Genomic DNA, 24,547 nt, shown 5'->3' on the forward strand with positions numbered 1-24,547 from the left:
GCTCTCTCTCTAGCCTTTGAACACCCCACCTCAGACCACAGCCCGCTCACCCCTCCTGGTGTCACTCAGCAATCTTTCACTCAAATGTTTAAGACTGAGTGCCTCCCACGTGCCTTTGTGTAACGACCTTCTGAAGGAGGGAGAGCTCCAAACAAATAAACAACTGCACAAAAACAAAGTGCCTCACATGCAATGAAGAACAAAATATGGGGCTTATTTAAAAAGACAGAATTAAGCATTTGTGCCACCATGGTAGCCACAATGCAGGGCAACCAAATAGCCCTAATTGATATAGAATATTTCTTTAAAGAAGATTCCAGTGAGTAGACTCTGAACAGCGGTGTGTCGAGGCAGGGGCGAAGCAAGGGTCCTGGGGACCTGAGAGGAGCAGTATTCCATCACGGACATTGCTTGGAATGGCAAAGCTGTGGGAATGATACAAACAGATGACTCTTATCCATTTCTTTTTTTTTTTAAGTTCTTCACAGACAATGTAAGACAGAAGTAAGAATACTAAAACCATAAGAGCCAAGAGGAGAGCCTGAGGGGAAAGCCAGGAAAGGGTTTTCACCACCTGGGGGAGACCGGACTTGAGGTCCAGCCTGTCCTCTCAGGCCCAGCACCCATTACAGTCACCCCAGAACCCAGCTAGTCCACACTGACTTCACTCAGCAAGATCTGCTCCATCTGACCCAAAACTGCCCAGAGTTGGTCAGGTTTTTTCCCAGGAATGAAGGCAGGCCGGCCAAGGGAAGGACTTCAGTGACCATCAGGGCAGGACCACTGACTAGGACCCCGTGTTCCCTGGGTCTGGGAGAGTTGGACCCAACCCATGAGCAATGAATGGGTGAGGCTTCCCCTAACTCCCAATCACCTCTATGAGTTAGGAAAACCATATTAATGGCCCACCACCCTGTGGAGAATCATCTAAATGAGACCCCTGCTTTCTAGAAATAGCTTTGAAATCAATGTACTGGACTTCAGCCTTTGAGGCACTTTTCCAGAATGGCCAGCAGCTCCTTTTTCAGGTCCGCACTGCCCATGACCAATGTGGTCAGGTCTTCAGTGTCCCTCCACTCCAGGTCCTTGAGGATGGTCATGGCTTTATTATAGAGCTTTTGCTTCTTATCAGGCGGCAGCTCCATTATGGTCTGAGGAATCGGCTTGAACTCTCCACTTACCATCCATGTACCTAAGAGAGCCCCAATAGCCTCCCCTAGAAAACAAGGAAGGTTCAATTAGTTGGTTCAATGTGTGCTCTTGCTGGGAGCACGTCCACCGCCTTGACGAGTGAACACATTCACGCACAGGCCAGAATGGGCTCGGCTTCATGCCTGCTCCACCCCTTCGTGAGGGGGCAAGGGTTTCTGGGGTCCTTGTTCCATTTGGCTCAGATAACTGACACCCAACATGCCTTTTCCTAAGTTGTGCACTCACAGACGCAGCACAAAGTATCTCTCACCGCACAGCTCTGAGAACTGAAAACTTCTCCAGGGCCCACATGTTTCCTGCTTCCCAGAAATCTCTCTCATCTTAAAGGACAGAGCTGAGAAGCCAGTGCCTTTGCAAGGAGAATCATCTCAGTGGTGAGGCTGAGTTTTCTTCACAATATGCATTTTGCCCCTGAACTTTGGAAATTTTCAGTGAAATCCTATGGTTAAAGGACCCTGTGGACAGAAAACGAGACCATATCTCTGGAAGCAACTGTTTTTCATGCCAGCCCTCCAGAGTGGTATGATAATAACTATCAAAGAGAGCTTACTCAACTGCACAGGTAAGTGAAACCATATATTAATTGACTCTTTATACTTGACTTATTTCATTCAGCATAATCTCCTCTAGTCCCATTCATATTGATGCACAAGTTAGGTATTCACCCTTTCTTTTTTTAAAAATTTCTTTTCAGTGTAAGAGTATTCATTGTTTTTGCACCACACCCAGTGCTCCATGCCATCCATGCCCTCTCTAATACCCAGCACCAGATTCCCCCAACCTCCCACTCCCCGCCACTTCAAAACCCTCACATTGTTTTTCAGAGTCCATAGTCTCTCATGGTTCATCTCCCCTTCCAATTTCCCCCAACTCCCTTCTCCTCTCCATCTCCCCTTGTCCTCCATATTATTTGTTATGCTCCACAAATAAGTGAAACCATACGATAATTGACTCTCTCTGCTTGACTTATTTCACTCAGCATAATCTCTTCAGTCCCATCCATGTGGCGACAAAAGTTGGGTATTCATCCTTTCTGATGGAGGAATAATACTCCACAGTGTATATGTACCACATCTTCCGTATCCATTCATCCGTTGAAGGGCATCTTGGTTCTTTCCACAGTTTGGCGACTGTGGCCATTGTTGCTATAAACATTGTGGTAGAGATGGCCCTTCTTCTCACGACATCTGTATCTTTGGGGTAAATACCCAGGAGTGCAATTGCAGGGTCATAGGGAAGCTCTATTTTTAATTTCTTGAGGAATCTCCACACTGCTCTCCAAAGAGGCTGCACCAACTTGCTTTCCCACCAACAGTGGAAGAGGGTTCCCCTTTCTCCACATCCTCTCCAACACATGTTGTTTCCTGTCTTGATAATTTTGGCCATTCTAACTGGTGTAAGGTGATATCTCAATGTGGTTTTAATTTTCATCTCCCTGATGGCTAGTGATAATGAGCATTTTTTCATGTGTCTGATAGCCATTTGTATGTCTTCATTGGAGAAGTGTCTGTTCATATCTTCTGCCTATTTTTTGATATGATTATCTGTTTTGTGTGTCCTCAGTTTGAGGAGTTCATTATAGATCCTGGATATCAACATTTTTTCTCTACTGTCATTTGCAAATATCATCTCCCATTCCATGGGTTGCCTTTATGTTTTCTTGACTGTTTCCTTTGCTGTGCAGAAGCTTTTGATTTTGATGAAGTCCAGAAGTTTATTTTCGCTTTTGTTTCCTTTGCCTTTGGAAACATATCTTTTTTTTTCCCAATTAATTTATTTTCAGAAAAACAGTATTCATTATTTTTTCACCACACCCAGTGCTCCATGCAAGCTGTGCCCTCTATAATACCCACCACCTGGTACCCCAACCTCCCACCCCCCCGCCACTTCAAACCCCTCAGACTGTTTTTCAGAGTCCATAGTCTCTCATGGTTCACCTCCCCTTCCAATTTACCCAAATTCCCTACTCCTCTCTAACGCCCCTTGTCCTCCATGCTATTGGTTATGCTCCACAAATGAGTGAAACCATATGATAATTGACTCTCTCTGCTTGACTGATTTCACTCAGCATAATCTCTTCCAGTCCCGTCCATGTTGCTACAAAAGTTGGGTATTCATCCTTTCTGATGGAGGCATGATACTCCATACTGTATATGGACCACATCTTCCTTATCCATTCATCCGTTGAAGGGCATCTTGGTTCTTTCCATAGTTTGGCGACCGTGGCCATTGCTGCTATAAACATTGGGGTACAGATGGCCCTTCTTTTCACTCCATCTGTATCTTTGGGGTAAATACCCAGGAGTGCAATGGCAGGGTCATAGGGAAACTCTATTTTTAATTTCTTGAGGAATCTCCACACTGTTCTGCAAAGTGGCTGCACCAACTTGCATTCCCACCAACAGTGTAAGAGGGTTCCCCTTTCTCCACATCCTCTCCAACACATGTTGTTTCCTGTTTTGTTAATTTTGGCCATTCTAACTGGTGTAAGGTGATATCTCAATGTGGTTTTAATTTGAATCTCCCTGAGGGCTAATGATGATGAACATTTTTTCATGTGTCTGATAGCCATTTGTATTTCTTGATTGGAGAAGTGTCTGTTCATATCTTCTGCCCATTTTTTGATGTGTTTGTCTGTTTCGTGTGGGTTGAGTTTGAGGAGTTCATTATAGATCCTGGACATCAACCTTTTGTCTGTACTGTCATATCTTGAAAGAAGTTGCTGTGGCTGATACAGAAGAGATTACTGCCTATGTTCTCCTCCAGGATTCTGATGGATTCCTGTCTCATGTTGAGACAGGTTAGGTCCTAGCAACAGCAATCAGACAACAAAGAGAAATAAAAGGTATCCTAATTGGCAATGAAGAAGTCAAACTCTCTCTCTTCGCAGATGACATGATTCTTTATATGGAAAATCCAAAAGACTCCACCCCCAAACTACTAGAACTCATACAGCAATTCAGCAACGTGGCAGGATCAATGTACAGAAGTACAATGTACAAAGTCAATGTACAGAAATCAGTGGCTTTCTTATACACTTTCTTATACACTAACAATGAAAATACAGAAAGAGAAATTAGAGAATCAATTCCATTTACTATAGCACCTAGAACCATAAGATACCTGGGAATAAACCTAACCAAAGAGGTAAAGGATCTGTACTCTAGGAACTACAGAACACTCATGAAAGAAATTGAAGAAGACACAAAAAGATGGAATACCATTCCGTGCTCTTGGATCAGAAGAATAAACATTGTTAAAATGTCTATACTGCCTAAAGTAATCTATACTCTAATGCCATTTTGAGCTTATTTTTGTGTATGGTGTAAGAAAATGGTCACGTTTCATTCTTCTACATATAGCTGTCCAGTTTTCCCAGCACCATTTATTGAATAGACTGTCTTTTTTCCACTGTATATTTTTTCCTCTTTTGTCGAAGACTATTTGACCATAGAGTTGAGGGTCCATATATGGGCTCTCTACTCTGTTCCATGGTCTATGTGTCTGTTTTTATGCCAGTACCATGCTGTCTTGGTGATCACAGCTTTGTAGTAAAGCTTGAAATCAGGTAGCATGATGCTCCCAGTTTTATTTTTGTTTTTCAACATTTCCTTAGTGATTCCAGATCTCTTCTGGTTCCATACAAATTTTTGGATTATTTGCTCCAGCTCTTTGAAAAATACCAGTGGAATTTTGATCAGAATGGCATTAAAAGTATAGATTGCTCCCCCAAACTACTAGAACTCATACAGCAATTCAGCAGCGTGGCAGGATACAAAGTCAATGTGCAGAAATCAGTGGCTTTCTTATACACTAACAATGAAAATACAGAAAGGGAAATTAGAGAATCGATTCCATTTACTATAGCACCAAGAACCATAAGATACCTGGGAATAAACCTAACTAAAGAGGTAAAGGATCTATACTTGAGGAACTATAGAACACTCATGAAAGAAATTGAAGAAGACACAAAAAGATGGAAGACCATTCCATGCTCTTGGATCGGAAGAATAAACATTGTTAAAATGTCTATACTGCCTAGAGCAATCTATACTTTTAATGCCATTCCGATCAAAATTCCACCGGCATTCTTCAAAGAGCTGGAGCAAATAATCCTAAAATTTGTATGGAATCAGAAGAGACCCCGAATCGCTAAGGAAATGTTGAAAAACAAAAATAAAGCTGGCGGCATCACCTTACCTGATTTCAAGCTTTATTACAAAGCTGTGATCACCAAGACAGCATGGTACTGGTATAAAAACACACACATAGACCAGTGGAACAGAGTAGAGAGCCCTGATATGGACCCTCAACTCTATGGTCAATTAATCTTTGACAAAACAGGAAAAAATATACAGTGGAAAAAAGACAGTCTCTTCAATAAATGGTGCTGGGAAAACTGGACAGCTATATGTAGAAGAATGAAACTCGACCATTCTCTTACACCGTACACAAAGATCAACTCAAAATGGATAAAAGACCTCAACGTGAGACAGGAATCTATCAGAATCTTAGAGGAGAACATAGGCAGTAATCTCTTTGATATCAGCCACAGCAACTTCTTTCAAGATACGTCTCCAAAGGCAAAGGAAACAAAAGCGAAAATAAACTTCTGGGACTTCATCAAAATCAAAAGCTTCTGCACAGCAAAGGAAACAGTCAAAAAGACAAAGAGGCAACCCACGGAATGGGAGAAGATATTTGCAAATGACAGTACAGACAAAAGGTTGATATCCAGGATCTATAATGAACTCCTCAAACTCAACCCACACGAAACAGACAAACACATCAAAAAATGGGCAGAAGATATGAACAGACACTTCTCCAATCAAGAAATACAAATGGCTATCAGACACATGAAAAAATGTTCATCATCATTAGCCCTCAGGGAGATTCAAATTAAAACCACATTGAGATATCACCTTACACCAGTTAGAATGGCCAAAATTAACAAAACAGGAAACAACATGTGTTGGAGAGGATGTGGAGAAAGGGGAACCCTCTTACACTGTTGGTGGGAATGCAAGTTGGTGCAGCCTCTTTGGAGAACAGTGTGGAGATTCCTCAAGAAATTAAAAATAGAGCTTCCCTAGGACCCTGCCATTGCACTCCTGGGTATTTACCCCAAAGATACAGATGTCGTGAAAAGAAGGGCCATCTGTACCCCAATGTTTATAGCAGCAATGGCCACAGTCGCCAAACTATGGAAAGAACCAAGATGCCCTTCAACGGATGAATGGATAAGGAAGATGTGGTCCATATACAGTATGGAGTATCATGCCTCCATCAGAAAGGATGAATACCCAACTTTTGTAGCAACATGGACGGGACTGGAAGAGATTATGCTGAGTGAAATCAGTCAAGCAGAGAGAGTCAATTATCATATGGTTTCACTCATTTGTGGAGCATAACCAATAGCATGGAGGACAAGGGGCATTAGAGAGGAGTAGGGAATTTGGGTAAATTGGAAGGGGAGGTGAACCATGAGAGACTATGGACTCTGAAAAACAGTCTGAGGGGTTTGAAGTGGCGGGGGGGGTGGGAGGTTGGGGTACCAGGTGGTGGGTATTATAGAGGGCACAGCTTGCATGGAGCACTGGGTGTGGTGAAAAAATAATGAATACTGTTTATTCTATTTGTGTACTGCATTTCCAAATAAATTCACCCCAAGGGGGGGAAAAAAGTATAGATTGCTCCTTTCTAATGGCTGTGTAATATTCTGTTATATATATGGACCACATCTTCTTTATTCATTCCTCCTTTGAAGGACATCTTAGCTCTTTCCACAGTCTGGCTCTTGTGGACACTGCTGCTATGAACATTGGGGTACAGAAGACCTTTCTTTTCACTATATCTCTATCTTTGGGGTAAATACCCAGCAGTGGAATTGCAGGGTCATAAGGTAGCTCTACTTTTTATTTTTTGAGGAAACTTCACACTGTTTTTCAAAGTGGTTGTAACAGCTTGCATTCCCAACAACAGTATAAGAGTGTTCCCCTTTCCCCACATCCTTTCCAACACTTGTTTCCTGTCCTTTTAATTGTTGCCAGTCTAACTCATGTAAGGTGGCTTTTCAGTGTGGTTTTGATTTTAATTTCCTTGATGGCTAATGATATTAAACATTTTTTTCATGTGTCTGCTGGCTATTTCTATTTGTTTTCTTCCTTAAATTATTTTTATTTATTTATCTGACAGAGAAAGAAACAGCTAGAGAAGGAACACAGCAGAGGGAGTGGGAGAGGGAGAAACAGGGCACCTGCAGAGAAGGGAGCTCAGTGTGGATCTTGATCCCAGGACCCTGGGATCATGACCTGAGCCAAAGGCAGATGCTTAAGGATTGAGACACCCAGGTGCCCCTCTATGTGTTTTCTTTTTTCTTTTTCTTTTTTTTTATTTTCAGCGTAACGGTATTCATTGTTTTTGCACCACACCCAGTGCTCCATGCAATCCGTGCCCTCTATGTGTTTTCAATACTATGGATTAGGGACACAAAGATCATGTCATGGGAGCAACCACAACTCAGCAAAAAAGTCCCACAGGACAGAGACTTTTGTGAGGTCTCTGTGGTTTCAAAATCTAGCTCTCCCTGCAAGGCTTACCAACAGTAGCTCCATGTCGACCTCCAACCATATGACCGATCATTCCACCCACAGCTGGCTTCAAGCTCCCCTTTTCCCTCTCCTCAGCGATGCGGCACAGCAGCTTCATGACGTCTTCCACCTTGAGAGGTTTCTTGGCAAGCCTCGAAGGAAGCCTTTCAAAGGGAGAGTTATAATGAGTGTCAGAGTATTTGCACCCAAATGTCACTCTTGCTAGAGTTTGGAGGACAGCCTCACGCAGAGAACAGGAGCTCTGCTGTATGCGGAACCAACAGCACCCAGCAATGTGATGGGTTCCTTGACACAGAGGATGTCGGGGAGCCACTAGTTAATAAGCACACAGAACCCACAGAATGCATGAGAGGTCTTCCTTGCCCTCTGAATAACTTCTCACTTATGAGAGATTATGGAACAGGCCCAGCCACAAGCTGCATCTGTTCATCACAAGTGAGGCAAGCATGTCCTCTCTCACATCTGCAGAATTCGTGCCGGCTCAGGGACCCCCAGTGCACAGAGCCTGGCAGAGGACAGATTGTCCCAGCCTTGAGTCCTTTGTCATGTGGCAGGGCAATAAAGCTCATGCCAAGCCCAAGAAGGGGGAAAGTACTGGGCTCTGTGACCACCCTGGCCTATACCCTCACATGCCTGCCACGTGACCCTGAGCAGACTCCTCACCTGTAAAGGGAGATAAGCCACCTACAAGCTGGATTCTGGAAAGGTCTGGGGGGAATGGATGCAAAGTACCTGTTGTGAGTCTGGAACACACGGACCTGAGACCAGATGGCTCTAAATGAGCCTTATGTTACTGATACACACCACTGGCTTTTCTGTAAGCAACCTCTCTTAATGCCCATCCAGTTCTGCAAAGGGGATAATAAGGGTAGGAACAGGATGGCCCTAAGGATGACCAGTAAGATGGAACAACCAGAGAATAAAATAAACCAAAGAATTCCAGAGGTTTGCGTGTGTTTGCATAGACAGACAGATGAACATTTGGAACAATGACCTTTGAACAATACTCTGTGGTCAAGAAAGTGTTATCCACACTGGTGGGAAACTGACAGGCACACAGGGGAAAGGCAGGGGATGCTCTGACCCAGAGTCAGTGGGCATGGAGATCCAAAACACTGACGGGACACCTGACAGGACCCAGAACCCAAATCAAAGTGGCCATGAGTTGGTGCTTCTCCTTTTGGCTTCACCTGGACCCAAGGCTGGAAGGACGCTTTCTTTCCTTCACTCCCCTTTTCATGAAAGTAATTCCTAAAGTATCTTGACATAGTTTGGGGCAGACCCTTTGCTCAAGAACTCTTGGTTACGTCTCCTTTTGACCCAAGGAAAATCCAGAACCAGACACTCCTGTAGAAATCATCCTCTCAATCCTGGGGGAGAATTTTGAGCCCCTAGAACAAGTCTGTAGGTCTACTGGATCACCACAGTCGGGGTTCAGAACCTCTTTGCCATTCCAGAAGAGATAAGTTAGTGTCCTGGACTCTGGCCCCTGCCATGTTCTAAATCAGTGATTCTCCATAAGTTGACCCCACTTCAGACAGCAAGACTCGAAGAGAGCATGACCCAGACATCTGACATCGGCTACTTAGTCCTCAAGTTCAGAAAGTGCAAACAAGCACCCACCAAAAGTGTCTGTTTGACCATGTGGGGTGTGGAGGCCTTGAAGGGGCAGGCCCTGCAGGGGTGCTCAAGGGACTGGAGGAGAAGTCAGGAGTATCTGCCCTCACTCTGGCACCATGTGTCCTGGACCTGCCAGCACACCTCTGAGCTTCCTGCCCCTTTGCTCACTACTGGCAACCCCTTGCAGGGAATGGAATATCTGTCCTTTATCCTGGGGAAAAGGGAGATGAAACTTGGAACTGGGAAGGTGCTTCTGGGGCTGCAGTGAGCTTCCCATTTCCAGGCACAGGAAGAACCCAAGCATGGTCTTTAAGGCTGGCTCCCTGGCCAGGGGACTCTGCCCAGACACCACTCCTAAAACAGGGTTTCTGCACAATTATTGACCTGCACGTGGAAACACTTCTGCAGGGCAAGAAAATGTGTGGAAAGGAAGCAGGAAACAGCCATTTCACACTCTGGTCAATCTAAAAACCTACCTTCCCACCTGCTCTGAATGACTTCATACAAACCCAGAGGGGCTAATACAACATCATCATGCAAAGACTACTCACTTCCAACCTCCTCTCAGCACAGGCAGACCAGCCCAAGGCAGGAGCCCAGGGCTCTGTGGACCAAGAGGGCCAGCAGGTGTACTGATGTGTGGGAGGGCACGAGAGGATGCGGCTCACCTCTGGCTGGGTTCAACAACTTCACATCACAGCAAGACGTAGCACTACAGTTGCCTCAGTGCAAGACAGAGCCAGTTTAATTTCCATGTGAGAATCATTTTAGACTTTAGAGCATCAATAGACTCTAATAGAAGAAAGGTTTGTCACCCCATCTCTTCAGTTCTTACTGGAAATCCCACCCTCCTGATTTCTCAGGAATTGCCAGACTGAGGAAGGAAGCCAGTCCTGTTTACCCTCCCACTCCAAGATTACCTTTGTCTTTGAGCAGTAAGGAAACCAGGAAGGAGGGAGGAGAGAGGAAGAGTACTCTGATGGGGACACACCTCAGAGGGTGGGAATGGGGTTTCCCCTCCCCATTTCACACCTACTTAAGAATCAGATTTGTTCATAACACAGGCTCTGGTCACAGAAAGCCCATCTTCCAGCCACAGGGAAAGCAAATGCCAACTTGAAGCCCTGGTTTCTTGCAAGCACCAGGCTGGTCTGCTGGTGACAGCAAGGTTCTGGGGAAGAGGGAAATGAACCCATCCCTGGGACTGCATCCCGCCTTTTTGAGATGGACCAGATTGTGAGAGAGCAGGGAGAAAAAGGCTTCAGAGCTAACATGGACTTCCGTGCACCGTGTTTAAAAAAAAAATTAGAAAAGCAGAGCCCCTTAAGGAGTCAGAGTGATCGTGCTCACCTGCCATCCTCAGTACTTTCTACTTCTCTGTTGGAATTTATGAAACTCCTTTGCATGGCCTGGTTCTTGCAAGCCTTGTGTCCGCACTTCTGTAGGTCTGCTCCAAACATCCCATGTGGGACCCCACTAGCACTTTTGGATATGCCCACAGACTTTTTAATGACTGAAGTGTTGCCAGTATTTAAAAACCAGATTTAACATACATCAGATTTCTGATTTCTCTTGAAAAATCAAGAGAACACCTTCCCATAGACACAGAGGCCAAAGCCGAACAGATCCTGGCTGGGCGACCTTACCTGAGCAGAGGCCCATAAACAGGTCATCTGCAAAGTCTCAAATCTCCCTGCTTCCTCTTTTAAAGGCTACAGAAGCCACCAGTCCCCACCACAGGAATTGTCCCCTCTGATATCTCAAACTTCCATTCCTGAACATCTCTAAACTTTATCTGCAGGGCAAGACCAGGGGTGCTGACTCATGGAGTATCCTTCTAGGACTCTGTCCCACAGTTCTAACACCTGCCACCCCACCCATGCACCTGGGACGCATAGGAAGGTGACACACACACCGGGTTACTGAAGATGGCACATACATGCAGGTAACTCAAGAGGTCATACACACACTGGGGTCACTCTGCTGGGAGCCAGGGCCCTGAGTCCCACTGCCTGGGTTGTAGCTGGCTGCTTCTGCTTACTTCTGGTATGACATCAGCCTCTCTCTGTCTCAGTGTCTTCATGTTGGCAACGAATACCTTAGCAACCATGGATAGGGCTCCACGCCCCACCTCACCTGTGCCACATCCGTGCACCCAGCCCTTCACCTGCTGGGACGCGACCACTGGCATCACGGAGACCTAAGGACCAGCTTCTCCGGCCCCACCCAGGGTCTTCTAGCCCCGCAGCCGCCCCAACGCGCAGACCCCCTCCCTGACACCTTCCGGCTCACCCACGTAGAAGGGCCTTCTGGCTCCCACTCACCATGGCACCGATGCCGCCAATACTATTACCACCACCGCCACTGCCACCGCCACATTCACCTCAGCCTTCCTCCTCTCTGCCGCCGCCTCCGCTACCATGGTCCTCCTGGTGGCTGCCACTGCGGTCACCACTATGGCCACCAGCACCACTGGCCTCACCAACCGGCTGTGCTGCTCTGGCGCCTTCACCTTCACTTGATGCCTCTCTGGCTTCGGCTTGCTGGCCAGGTGTTGCTTAGAACCTGGAGACTGAAGGATCCTGGGGAGATTTTCCTGAGGGTCCTTCTCCAGCCCTCTACCACACACATTTTATATGTGATTTGGTATCTCTGACCCTTGGGCCTAAGGAAGTTCCTCCCCTCCTTTACTGGGCTTGAGGGAGATCCCAGTAACCCAGGAAAACTCAAGGTGCTAAGTTAATGTTTGCTGAATGTATGGGCCGAAGTCCAACATAGGCTGTCCCCCATCCACTGCAGCAGCACGGGCCTCTGGGTCAGGAGTTTGAAAGGCTAAGCGCTGGCTTCACTCCTAAGGTTCTAAAAGAACAGTGAGTCCAGCTTCCAGCACAAAATTGAGGTTGGGGAACCTCTTGGGTGGGGGCAGAGCTGAATATGGTGGGCTTGCAAGGAATCCTTCAGAGGGAGCCTGGAGATTTCCCCCACACACCCCCACCCCAACACACACACACAAACACACACACACACACAGGCTGGCCTTGAACCATCTGAAATCTGAAAAAGGGCTCTGGGGGCTTTCAATGAACTAGCCCACTTAATCCTGACACTGTCCTCCCACCTAGGCATGGTTGCCACTGCTCTATTACAGATAGCTACAAGAGGTTGGTCTGCCCAAGGCCACCCAGGTAGGAAGTATCAAGGTCCATACTCTAACCTGGGTCCACCTGGCTCAAAGCCCTCACTGGACCTCTTTCACTCAAAGTCTTTTTGTTTCATTTTCTTCTCTTTCCTCCTTTGAATGGGAAAGTATTTTGGAAGTATATATGCCATATATACACACATATATATAAACCATAATATTCAACATACAAATATGTACATGCATTGCTGAATTCCTGTATCAGTTCTAGCAATTTTGGAGTAGAGTCTTTTGGGTTTTCTACATACATATCATGTATCTGCGAAGAGTGAGAGTTTGACTTCCTTGCTTATTTGGATGCATTTTATTGCTTTTTGTTATCTGACTGCTGAGGATAGAATTTTTGGTACTAAGTTGAACAACAGTAGTGATGGTGAATATCTGTAGTATTCTTTTTTCCCACTATTTTTTAAAATTCTTTATTGTTTTATGTTAGTCACCATACATCATTAGATTTTTTTCCAATTTATTTATTTTCAGAAAAACAGTATTCATTATTTTTTCACCACACCCAGTGCTCCATGCAAGCCGTGCCCTCTATAATACCCACCACCTGGTACCCCAACCTCCCACCCCCCCCCGCCACTTCAAACCCCTCGGACTGTTTTTCAGAGTCCATAGTCTCTCATGGTTCACCTCCCCTTCCAATTTACCCAAATTCCCTACTACTCTCTAACGCCCCTTGTCCTCCATGCTATTGGTTATGCTCCACAAATGAGTGAAACCATATGATAATTGACTCTCTCTGCTTGACTGATTTCACTCAGCATAATCTCTTCCAGTCCCGTCCATGTTGCTACAAAAGTTGAGTATTCATCCTTTCTGATGGAGGCATGATACTCCATACTGTATATGGACCACATCTTCCTTATCCATTCATCCGTTGAAGGGCATCTTGGTTCTTTCCATAGTTTGGCGACCATGGCCATTGCTGCTATAAACATTGGGGTACAGATGGCCCTTCTTTTCACTACATCTGTATCTTTGGGGTAAATACCCAGGAGTGCAATGGCAGGGTCGTAGGGAAGCTCTATTTTTAATTTCTTGAGGAATCTCCACACTGTTCTCCAAAGAGGCTGCACCAACTTGCATTCCCACCAACAGTGTAAGAGGGTTCCCCTTTCTCCACATCCTCTCCAACACATGTTGTTTCCTGTTCTGTTAATTTTGGCCATTCTAACTGGTGTAAGGTGATATCTCAATGTGGTTTTAATTTGAATCTCCCTGAGGGCTAATGATGATGAGCATTTTTTCATGTGTCTGATAGCCATTTGTATGTCTTGATTGGAGAAGTGTCTGTTCATATCTTCTGCCCATTTTTTGCAGTCAAATGCTCTACCACTGAGCTATACCCCCTCTGCCCATTTTTTGATGTGTTTGTCTGTTTCATGTGGGTTGAGTTTGAGGAGTTCATTATAGATCCTGGATATCAACCTTTTGTCTGTACTGTCATTTGCAAATATCTTCTCCCATTCCGTGGGTTGCCTCTTTGTCTTTTTGACTGTTTCCTTTGCTGTGCAGAAGCTTTTGATTTTGATGAAGTCCCAGAAGTTTATTTTCGCTTTTGTTTCCTTTGCCTTTGGAGACGTATCTTGAAAGAAGTTGCTGTGGCTGATATCAAAGAGATTACTGCCTATCTTCTCCTCTAAGATTCTGTTGGATTCCTGTCTCACGTTGAGGTCTTTTATCCATTTTGAGTTGATCTTTGTGTACGGTGTAAGAGAATGGTCGAGTTTCATTCTTCTACATATAGCTGTCCAGTTTTCCCAGCACCATTTATTGAAGAGACTGTCTTTTTTCCACTGTATATTTTTTCCTGTTTTGTCAAAGATTAATTGACCATAGAGTTGAGGGTCCATATCAGGGCTCTCTACTCTGTTCCACTGGTCTATGTGTCTGTTTTTATGCCAGTACCATGCTGTCTTGGTGATCACAGCTTTGTAATAAAGCTTGAAATCAGGTAAGGTGATGCCGCCAGCTTTATTTTTGTTTTTCAACATTTCCTTAGCGATTCGGGGTCTCTTCTGATTCCATAGAAATTTTAGGATTATTTGCTCCAGCTCTTTGAAGAAATTATGAATGAAAAGGGAGAGATCACAACTAACGCCAAGGAAGTAGAAACAATCATCAGAAGTTATTATGAACAGTTATATGCCAATAAGCTTAGCAACCTAGATGAAATGGATGCATTCCTGGAAAAATATAAACTACCAAAATTGAACCAGGAAGAAATCAACAACCTGAATAGACCGATATCTAATAACGAGATTGAATCAGTGATCAAAAACCTCCCAAAAAACAAGAGCCCAGGACCTGACGGATTCCCTGGGGAATTCTACCAAACCTTCAAAGAAGAAATAACACCTATTCTCCTGAAGCTGTTTCAAAAAACTGAAGCAGAAGGAAAACTTCCAGACTCTTCCTATGAAGCCAGCATTACCCTGATCCCCAAACCAGGCAAGGAACCTACCAAGAAGGAGAATTTCAGACCAATATCACTGATGAATATGGATGCTAAGATTCTCAACAAGATCCTAGTCAACAGGATCCAACAGCACATTAAAAAGATTATCCACCATGATCAGGTGGGATTCATCCCTGGGCTACAAGGATGGTTCAACATTCGCAAATCAATCAATGTGATACAACAAATTAATATGAGAAGAGAGAAGAACCACATGGTCCTCTCAATTGATGCAGAAAAAGCATTTGACAAAATCCAACATCCGTTCCTGATTAAAACGCTTCAAAGTATAGGGATAGAGGGAACATTCCTGAACCTCATCAAATCTATCTATGAAAGACCCACAGCAAATATCATCCTCAATGGGAAAAAGCTTGCAGCCTTCCCACTGAGATCATGAACAAGACAAGGATGCCCACTTTCACCACTCTTGTTCAACATAGTATTAGAAGTCCTAGCAACAGCAATCAGACAACAGAGAGGAATAAAATGTATCCAAATTGGTAATGAAGAAGTCAAACTCTCTCTCTTCGCAGATGACATGATTCTTTATATGGAGAACCCAAAAGACTCCACCCCCAAACTACTAGAACTCATACAGCAATTCAGCAACGTGGCAGGATACAAAGTCAATGTGCAGAAATCAGTGGCTTTCTTATACACTAACAATGAAAATACAGAAAGGGAAATTAGAGAATCGATTCCATTTACTATAGCACCAAGAACCATAAGATACCTTGGAATAAACCTAACTAAAGAGGTAAAGGATCTGTACTTGAGGAACTACAGAACACTCATGAAAGAAATTGAAGAAGACACAAAAAGATGGAAGACCATTCCATGCTCTTGGATTGGAAGAATAAACATTGTTAAAATGTTTATACTGCCTAGAGCAATCTATACTTTTAATGCCATTCCGATCAAAATTCCATCATTAGATTTTGATGTAATGTTCTAAGATTCATTGTTTACGTATAATACCTATTGCTCCATGCAATTTGTTCCCTCCTTAAAACCCACCACCAGGCTCACCCATTTCCCCCCCCCACTAAAATGCTCAGTTTGTTTCTGGAGTCCACAATCTCTCATGGTTCATCTCCCCTCCAGTTCTCCCCCTTCACTTTTCCTTTCCTTCTCCTAATGTCCTCCGTGTTCTTCCTTATGTTCCACAAGTAAGTGAAACCATATGATAATTGACTTTTTCTGCATGACTTATTTCACTCAGTATAATCTCCCCCAGTCCCATCCATACTGATGCGAGAGTTGGGTATTCATCCTTTCTGGAGGCTGAGTAATATTGCTTTGTATATATGAACCACATCTTCTTATCCATTCATCTGTTAAAAGGAATCTCATCTCCTTCCATAGTTTGGCTATTGTGTACATTGCTTCTATGAACATTGGGATGGGGTTAAAACCCAGTAGTGCAATTGCAGGGCCATAGGGTAGCTTTAATTCTTTGTGGAATCTCCACACTGTTTTCCGAAATGGCTGCACTAACTTGCATTCCCACCAACAGTGTAAGAGGGTTCCCCTTTACCCACATCCTCTCCAACATTTGTTGTTTCCTGCCTTGTTAATTTTTGCCATTCTAACTGGTGTAAGGTAATATCTCATTGTTGTTTTGATTTTAATTTCCCTGATGGCTAATGATGATGAACATTTTTCACATGTCTGCTAGTCATTTGTATGTCTTCATTGGAGAAGTGTCTGTTCATGTCTCCTGCCCATTTTTTTTTCAATTTATTTATTTTCAGAAAAACAGTATTCATTATTTTTTCACCACACCCAGTGCTCCATGCAATCCGTGCCCTCTATAATAACCACCACCTGGTACCCCAACCTCCCACCCCCCCGCCACTTCCAACCCCTCAGATTAAAAGGCTTATATGTTAATAAAAATGGAAGGAAGGAAGGAAAGAAAGAAAGAAAGAAAGAAGAAAGAAAGAAAGAAAGAAAGAAAAGGCTCTCAGCTTTTCCCCATTGAGAATGATATTCCCTGTGGGCTTTTCATAGATGGTTTTTATGAAATTGTGGAATGTTCCCTAAATCCCTACAATCCAGAGAGTTTTAATCTTGAAGGGATGCTGTGTTTTGGGGCTCCTTGGTGGATCAGTCATTTTGTGTCTGCATTCTGCTCAGGTCATGATCCCTGGGTCTGGGGTGAAGCCCCATATTGGGCTCCTTGCTGGGAGGGAGGCCTGCTTCTCCCACTCCCACTCTCCCTGCTTGTGTTTCTTCTCTTACTGTCTCTCTATCAAATAAGTAAATAAATAAATAAAATCTTTAAAAGAAAAAGAATGCTGTGTTTTGTCAAATGCTTTTTCTGCATCAGTTGAGAGAATCTTATGGTTCTTTTCTCTTTTCTTATTAATGTCCGTGTGTGTGTGTGTGTGTGTGTGTGTGCCATGACTAGGACCCAGCCTCCTATAGCAGCACGCAGCAACAAGATGCAATGGAAGCAACGACACACCCATCCCATCCCTGCCTCCACCACAGATGGCGAGAAGCCCAGAGCCAGGCAGGCAGACAGGACCTGCCAAAAGTGAGCACTGCTTAGAGCAGCCTGGGTGCAGAACAGCAGGAACAGCTTAGTCAGTGGAATGGGCCTGGGTGGACCCCCACCCTGCCCACAGGCTGTATGGCCTCTGCTACTGTGGACAGGCCTCGGATCCTCTCTAGCCCACCAGGAGGCTGGTACAGTACAATGAGCCAATGACCAAGCCAATGAATTCACACTTCTGAGAGTTATTTTCTCTTGCTGGGCACAAGCAAGTGCATCATAAAGCCCTGATTTCTCTCCTGGATTCCATCCTGCTCTCTGTCCTCCAATCACTTGGCAGCCCCTGCTGCAGAGCCCAGGCCAGGTCTGTGTGGCCCATGACCCACCAACAATCTGGCAAGGAGGTTACCAACTCCGGCTGTTTACATTTCTCTCTCTCCTCTGCAGCTCCAAGAAGTTTCCTTGCAATCAAATGTAGGTAATCAAAGACTTCCCAGCCCCAACAGCTCTGCTCCTGAAGGCTTCTGCAGAGCCTGCTCCCTCTGCTGGCCTTGTGGCTCGAAAAGGTTCTTAAACCAGCCCTCAAATCTCTCCCCAGGAAGGAAGATCCCTCCTCACCTGCAGATCCGCAGACATTTGTCGAGAATTTTATAGTCAGTAATAATAGTAATAACACCTTCAGTGTCCCTGGGGCCTTTTCCAAGGAGGCTCAGAGCACATGGTGTGGGCCCCCCACAGCACTGAGCTGCTGTTGCATTCCCAGTGTGCTGGTGGAAAGGAGGGATCACCCTAAGTGTCGTGTCCCCCAGAGGCTAAACACTCCAGGAGAAAGGTGGGTGTTCTCCCCTTCCTAGTGTGGGCGTTCTCCTTAAGTGGTGTGCCTTAATCAAGGGCAATGATGAGCTGCTCAGCCTGGAGCCTGGAGCACAGCGAAGGGCGAGGAGGCGGATCCGGGACCCTAAGTGTGAGACTGATTGGACCCCAGGACCTCAGACAATCTCACAGCTCCAAAGCCTGGGCCCAATCCCCAGGTGGTACATGTTTTACATGTTTTAGGATAGGCTGGAGTCGGTTACTATCAGCTGCCACCTAACCTTGGCCCAGTATGTGCCACGCTCCGTCACACCTGATGAAGACCAGAGCTAGTGTGTGGGGAATACCTGCTATGTCCCAGGCACTTGCTGAGTTACTTCAGTTGGGCTTCACAGAAGCTCTACCAGAAGCCTCACTTCACTGATGAGGATACTGTGGCACAGAAAGGCCAAGGAACCCATCCAATGTCACACAGTGAGCACCTCAGCCCATCTGTCCCCAGAGCCTGCATTCTAGATGAGCATGCTGGTCTGACTCAAAAGAGCACAGTGGCTTCTGGCATCTTGAGAGCAGAAGTAGGACAAAGGCTAGGGTATGTGGAGGATAAAGTGACTTCCCCACATTACACTTCCTCTACTATGGGACTATGAGGGCCTCGACACAATCTTGGTCCCCAGTGAGGCAGGAGCATGTCATGTTCCCAGGGTGGGCTCCCTAGGCAAGGTTTGTGTGTGTGATGCCGAGAAGCCACTCTGGCCAGGCCCTCAGTGTGGCTGGGGGTTCTGGGCAAGGGTCTGTAAGGTCATTGCAGAAAGAACCAGAATAGACAGGGGTACTGCTGGGGGGGGGCGGGGAAGCAGGGTATGCAGGTGTGGTCTCCAGAGCTCTGTCAGAAGTTACCATCAAGTCTGAAGGGAAGAGGATAGTAAGAAGAAGGGACAACCCCAACTTCAGCCACGGCACCTCCTTCTTGGTCTGGCTTACCTCTGGGACTCCCACAAGGAGTCTCATTTGGGCAAAGACCTTTCCTCAGCTGACAGGAGGTTAAGTCTAAAAGTGCTGACAGCATCTCTTCCACCACATGGGGACCTTCTGCCTGAGAATAAAGTCAGCACAGAGCAAAGTAGAGACAAAGCAAGAACGATTCCTGTCGATATTGTTTAAGCCCCTGGATCCAGCTATGACTGAAAACCCTAGACTTTTTGACAGCCAGGGCCAGTTATTAGTTGATACTCTTTCAAATTTCACTTGAGCCTGTTGACACAGGTTTCCACCATTTTCATTTTTTTTTAAAGATTTTATTTATTTATTTGACAGAGAGAAATCACAAGTAGATGGAGAGGCAGGCAGAGAGAGAGGGAAGCAGGCTTCCTGCTGAGCAGAGAGCCCGATGCGGGCCTCGATCCCAGGACCCTGAGATCATGACCTGAGCCGAAGGCAGCGGCTTAACCCACTGAGCCACCCAGGCGCCCTCCACCATTTTCATTTGAATGAATCTGGACAAATATGGGTCCACAGTAAAGTAAGTCCCCTGCTTTCCCCTGCCTTCAGGAGGCTCTAGCCATCACACTGGAGCGAGCAGCCTTAGCTATTCTGGAAGGACTGTCCTTCCTTGTGTTCCATCAGGAGGAGAAGTGGCAGCTGGCACAGAGCCACCCATTCTCCCTGAGGACTTGGAGGCCGGGATAAAGGACCAGCAAGTGCAGTGATTCCCAGACGCTCCCTCTCCTAGCATGGCACCTCGGACAGTTCTCTGCATGTAGCCTGAGGACGCTTCTAGCAACAACCAGTAACTTCTCTCCCTCACTCAAAAATTATCCAGTTCTCATGCACTTCGATTGTCCCCAACCCAGCCCAGACTCTCCACTCGCCCTTCCTCCCTGGGCCCCAGGTTTCCTGGCCTATTGTTTCATCGGAACAAGCCTGGCTTGCTCAACCTCCAGGCCTCATACTCGCAGTGGCTTAGCACAGTGGGAGGGCCACTCATCCGTCACATCTGGTTCCTCCTGTTTTTGTGGCTTAGCCCCATGGTCATCTATCCCCCACCCCGGGGCCTTCTCTGATGAGCCCAAACCAGTCACTCTGTCTTCCTTTGTAGCTAAGATGGATGCTTGTCCCAGTCCTTATTGATTAGCTGCTTCTCTCCACTGGAAATTAGCATTGCTGTGACTCCATAGCTTGGAAGAGGGCCCCACCCCTTGGGCACTCAGTAAACTCTTGTTAAATGAATGAATGAATGAATGAATGAAGAACACAACCTCCAAGGCCTTGACAACAACCTCCCTCTCTCCTGGTTACCTGCATCTCATCTTCACCCCACACATCCAGAGCAGCCCATCCTCATTATCCATCCTTATTCCAGAGAAGTCCAGGGTCCATGAGCAAGAGTCTTTATTCTTCCCCCCAAAAGCCACCTCAGCAACCTATGTCAGCTCTCTGGTCACCCCGGGAGTGAAAGGCCTCCTGCAGTGTCTCTGACTGCAGCCACTCTGGGACACGGTTTCACCCATCCTGCCGTCCCCAAGGGAGATGGGCTGGTAGAGCCCGTTCTAAAGAGCAGTGGCCCAGGAAGTGGTTGTTTTTTTTTTCTTCTATATGAGGGAAACAATTCATCATCCTTACCAAACAAGAATGACAATTTACAGAAAGTTATGCCCTGAATTCATAATGTGGAATGAGCAGAAATAGTACTATAGTAATCCATCCCCACTGACTCGTTATTTTATATGTACCTGCTAACATTTTTTTTCTTCCCAGTTTTAAATATTTTTATTGAAGCATAGCTGACACACAATGTTACATTAGTTTCAGGTGTACCACAGAGTATTTGACAATTCTATACATTATGCTTTGCTCCCCACAAGTGTAGCTACCATATGACACCATATACTGCTCTTATAATAACATTGACTTAGTCCCTATGCTGTATTATCTGCCCAGTTTTTAAATTTTATTTTATTTTTTCAGTGTTCCAAGATTCATTGTTTATGCACCACACCCAGTGCTCCATGCAATACGTGCCCTCCTTAATGCCCACCACCAGGCTCAACCAACTTCCCACACCCCTCCCCTCCGAAACCCTCAGTTTGTTTCTCAGAGTCCACAGCCTCTCATGGCTCATCTCATCCACCCACCCCCCCCCGTTTCCCCCAACTCACTTCTCCTCTCCTTCTTTCAATGTCCTCTGTGCTATTCCTTATGCTCCACAAGTAAGTGAAACCATATGATAATGGACTCTCTCTGCTTGACTTATTTCACTCAGCATCATCTCCTCTAATCCCATCCATGTTAAGCCAGGACTTTAGAGAAGGGACATTTTGATCACTTCTGAAGTTTGCCGAGCAAACCCCTCACTCTCAGGCATGCGGTCTTTGTACTAGATATTTCCGTCGTGGCTTCCTACAGGCTCCAGAAGCCAGCACATGGACATGCACATGGGCACACACACACAGCCACAGCCTCCTCTTGTTGGCATGACTCTGATTGAGGAGTTTTGTAGGTGCCAAGCTGTGGAAATGGAAGCTGGTAGAATGCACTAACAGTTGGCACCTGTGCCCAGTTTGCCTGAGGATGAGCTGCAGACTGTGGTGCCCACTGGGATTAGAGATGTTTTCCAGCTCTGGAGGAAAGGAAGGGCAGAGGAGAGCAGAGGCATGGAGGGCCAAGCTGGGCTGCCTCCAAGCCATGCAGAGGTGAGCTCATCAGAGCTAGCCATGGGCTGTAGTGATCCTGCACAGGAGGGGGCCAGTGATACCAATACCCTCATGCCCTAGGTTTCTGTGCTTCTGGAGTAGCCACTCATTCCAGGACCCTGTTGGCAGCCACCCCACCTCATCCTTCTCTCAGACCTTCAGCACAGGACGGATACAAACACATGGTAGACTGAGAGCCTCCTGAGGTAGGAATGAGCCCACCAACATGCTCTCTTGCTTACCCTGGGCCTGGCACATCATGGTTACTGAGGAAGTACCTCAAGTGAAGCCAGGTCAGAGGACTCCTTCTCTGGGGAGTGGGCCCTTCCCACTTTCCCACTGACACTTGGGTTGTGTGTGGCCTCCTCGGTATCCAGTGCTGCAAGCTGTAGGCAAGGAGGTGGTGTTCTTTCCACTGGGATCATCAGGAAAGGGACAACTATGCTAAACTAGGTCTGGGCAATGGTAGAGGGACATGAGAAGCTGCATCCAAAAACACTCACTGAAGTGCACTCTCTCTCTCTGAACAAATATTTCAGAATATCCCAAACTTATGGGAAAAAATGACCTATGGACCCTCACAAGAGGGCCACAAGAGCAGCAAGGAAAAAGAGTGAGATGTACTCTTTTATGGAAGAAGCTCCAGGAAATGTTATTCTGGGAAAAGAAAGTAAGTTGAAAATAAAATAAAATTCAAATAATGCTTGCAACGTAATTTCACTTTTAAAAATCTTTTTAAAATATTTATTTATTTATGTATTTATTTAAGAGAGAGAGAGAGAGATTCTGAGGGAAGGGGCAAAGGGAGAGAAACAGACTCCCCTCTGAGCACAGAGCCAAATGCAGGGCTGAATTTCACAAACCTGAGATCATGACCTGAGCTGAAATCAGGAGATGGATGCTTAACCAACTGAGCCACCAAGATGCCTCAACTTCTTTTTGAATCTTACAAGAGGTTGCTGTATACTGTGATTGGGTGCATCCACACATATGCACACACACACATATGTGAAACGCACAGAGAAACCTGTGGAAGGGATCATCTCACAGCACCAATGATGTCCACCTCTGGGGTGAGAAGAGGAGCTAGTGAGAAATGGGTGTGTTAGCCTTATCTGTAATGTTTGCATTACTCTTAGATGTACTCCTGGATGAGTACATGGATGTACTCATCCATGCTTTTATAAAGTTATTAATCAGTATAAAAGGAATGAAATACAAACTAAACTGGTCTCTGCCATCACATTCCTGATCATAGTCCAAGGTGGGACAGTCCACCCAACCCAAACCATTTTGAAGCTCTTTATATCTATTCCATTCATTCATTCATTCATGCATGCATGCATTCAATATGTACCATTTTTCTGTCATTTATTCACCCCAACAAGTATTTACTGAGCACCCATTCTAGGTTCTGCACTGCAGCAGAGAACAAAATAGATAAGGTCCCTACCCCAGGATTTCACATCCATGTGCATATATGCACATACACATTTGCACATGTGTGTCTCCTCCATAGTCCCACTGGCCACCTGGAGAGAGGGGAAAGGAACAATGGCAGTTGTTGCCCCTCACCCTTGAATGGAAGGAGGGGTGAAGAAGAAAAGGAACAGCATTAGGCTGTCCCAAAGCATATGAAAATCACATATTGGCCAGGAAATGAGATGACATCAGGCCTTTTTTCTTATGTAATTGGCTACTCCCATATTGGGGGCATAGATATTTAAAATTGTTAGATCATCTTGGTGGATAGTCCCTTTAAGAATGATGTAGTGTAAGAGGTTTCCCCTTTCTCCACATCCCCTCCAACACATGTTGTTTCCTGCCTTGTTTTTTTTTCCCAATTTATTTATTTTCAGAAAAACAGTATTCATTTTTTTTTCACCACACCCAGTGCTCCATGCAAGCCGTGCCCTCTATAATACCCACCACCTGGTACCCCAACCTCCCACCCCCCCGCCACTTCAAACCCCTCAGACTGTTTTTCAGAGTCCATAGTCTCTCATGGTTCATCTCCCCTTCCAATTTACCCAAATTCCCTACTCCTCTTGCCTTGTTAATTTTGGCCATTCTAACTGGTGTAATGTGGTATCTCAATGTGCTTTTAATTTGAATCTCCCTGATAGCTAGTGATGATGAACATTTTTTCATGTGTCTGATAGCCATTTGTATGGTGCAACCTCTTTGGAGAACAGTGTGGAGATTCCTCAAGAAATTAAAAATAGAGCTTCCCTATGACCCTGCAATTGTACTCCTGGGTATTTACCCCAAGGATACAGATGTCGTGAAAAGACGGGCCATCTGTACCCCAATGTTTATAGCAGCAATGGCCATGGTCACCAAACTATGGAAAGAACCAAGATGCCCTTCAACGGATGAATGGATAAGGAAGATGTGGTCCATATAAACTATGGAGTATTATGCCTCCATCAG

At 45.4% G+C, this 24,547-nt stretch overlaps 1 protein-coding gene across 1 annotated transcript; it reads right to left on the bottom strand.

Annotated features, from left to right (window-relative positions):
* Positions 1-552: 552 nt before the first annotated feature.
* On the bottom strand, positions 553-12,128 carry LOC122913804 (protein C19orf12 homolog). The gene is made up of 3 exons (XM_044260431.1): positions 11,768-12,128; positions 7,812-7,966; positions 553-1,216 (listed from the first exon to the last, which is right to left on the bottom strand). Exons 1-3 carry the CDS (start codon positions 11,863-11,865, stop codon positions 981-983), a joined length of 489 nt encoding a protein of 162 aa, XP_044116366.1. The 5' UTR covers positions 11,866-12,128; the 3' UTR covers positions 553-980.
* Between the last annotated feature and the right edge of the window lie 12,419 nt (positions 12,129-24,547).

Source organism: Neovison vison, chromosome 7 (genome assembly GCF_020171115.1).
Source record: "Neovison vison isolate M4711 chromosome 7, ASM_NN_V1, whole genome shotgun sequence".
In the NCBI taxonomy this organism is placed as follows: domain Eukaryota; kingdom Metazoa; phylum Chordata; class Mammalia; order Carnivora; family Mustelidae; genus Neogale; species Neogale vison.

What these genes read in the sequence shown, in the direction of transcription:
- LOC122913804 (XM_044260431.1), bottom strand. Translation starts at nt 11,865, where the DNA reads ATGGTAGCGGAGGCGGCGGCAGAGAGGAGGAAGGCTGAGGTGAATGTG. An exon ending in TTGGCGGCATCGGTGCCATG is followed by an intron (nt 7,967 to 11,767) that starts GTGAGTGGGAGC and finishes TCCCTTTGAAAG; the next exon opens with GCTTCCTTCGAGGCTTGCCA. An exon ending in TCGACATGGAGCTACTGTTG is followed by an intron (nt 1,217 to 7,811) that starts GTAAGCCTTGCA and finishes CTTGTTTTCTAG; the next exon opens with GGGAGGCTATTGGGGCTCTC.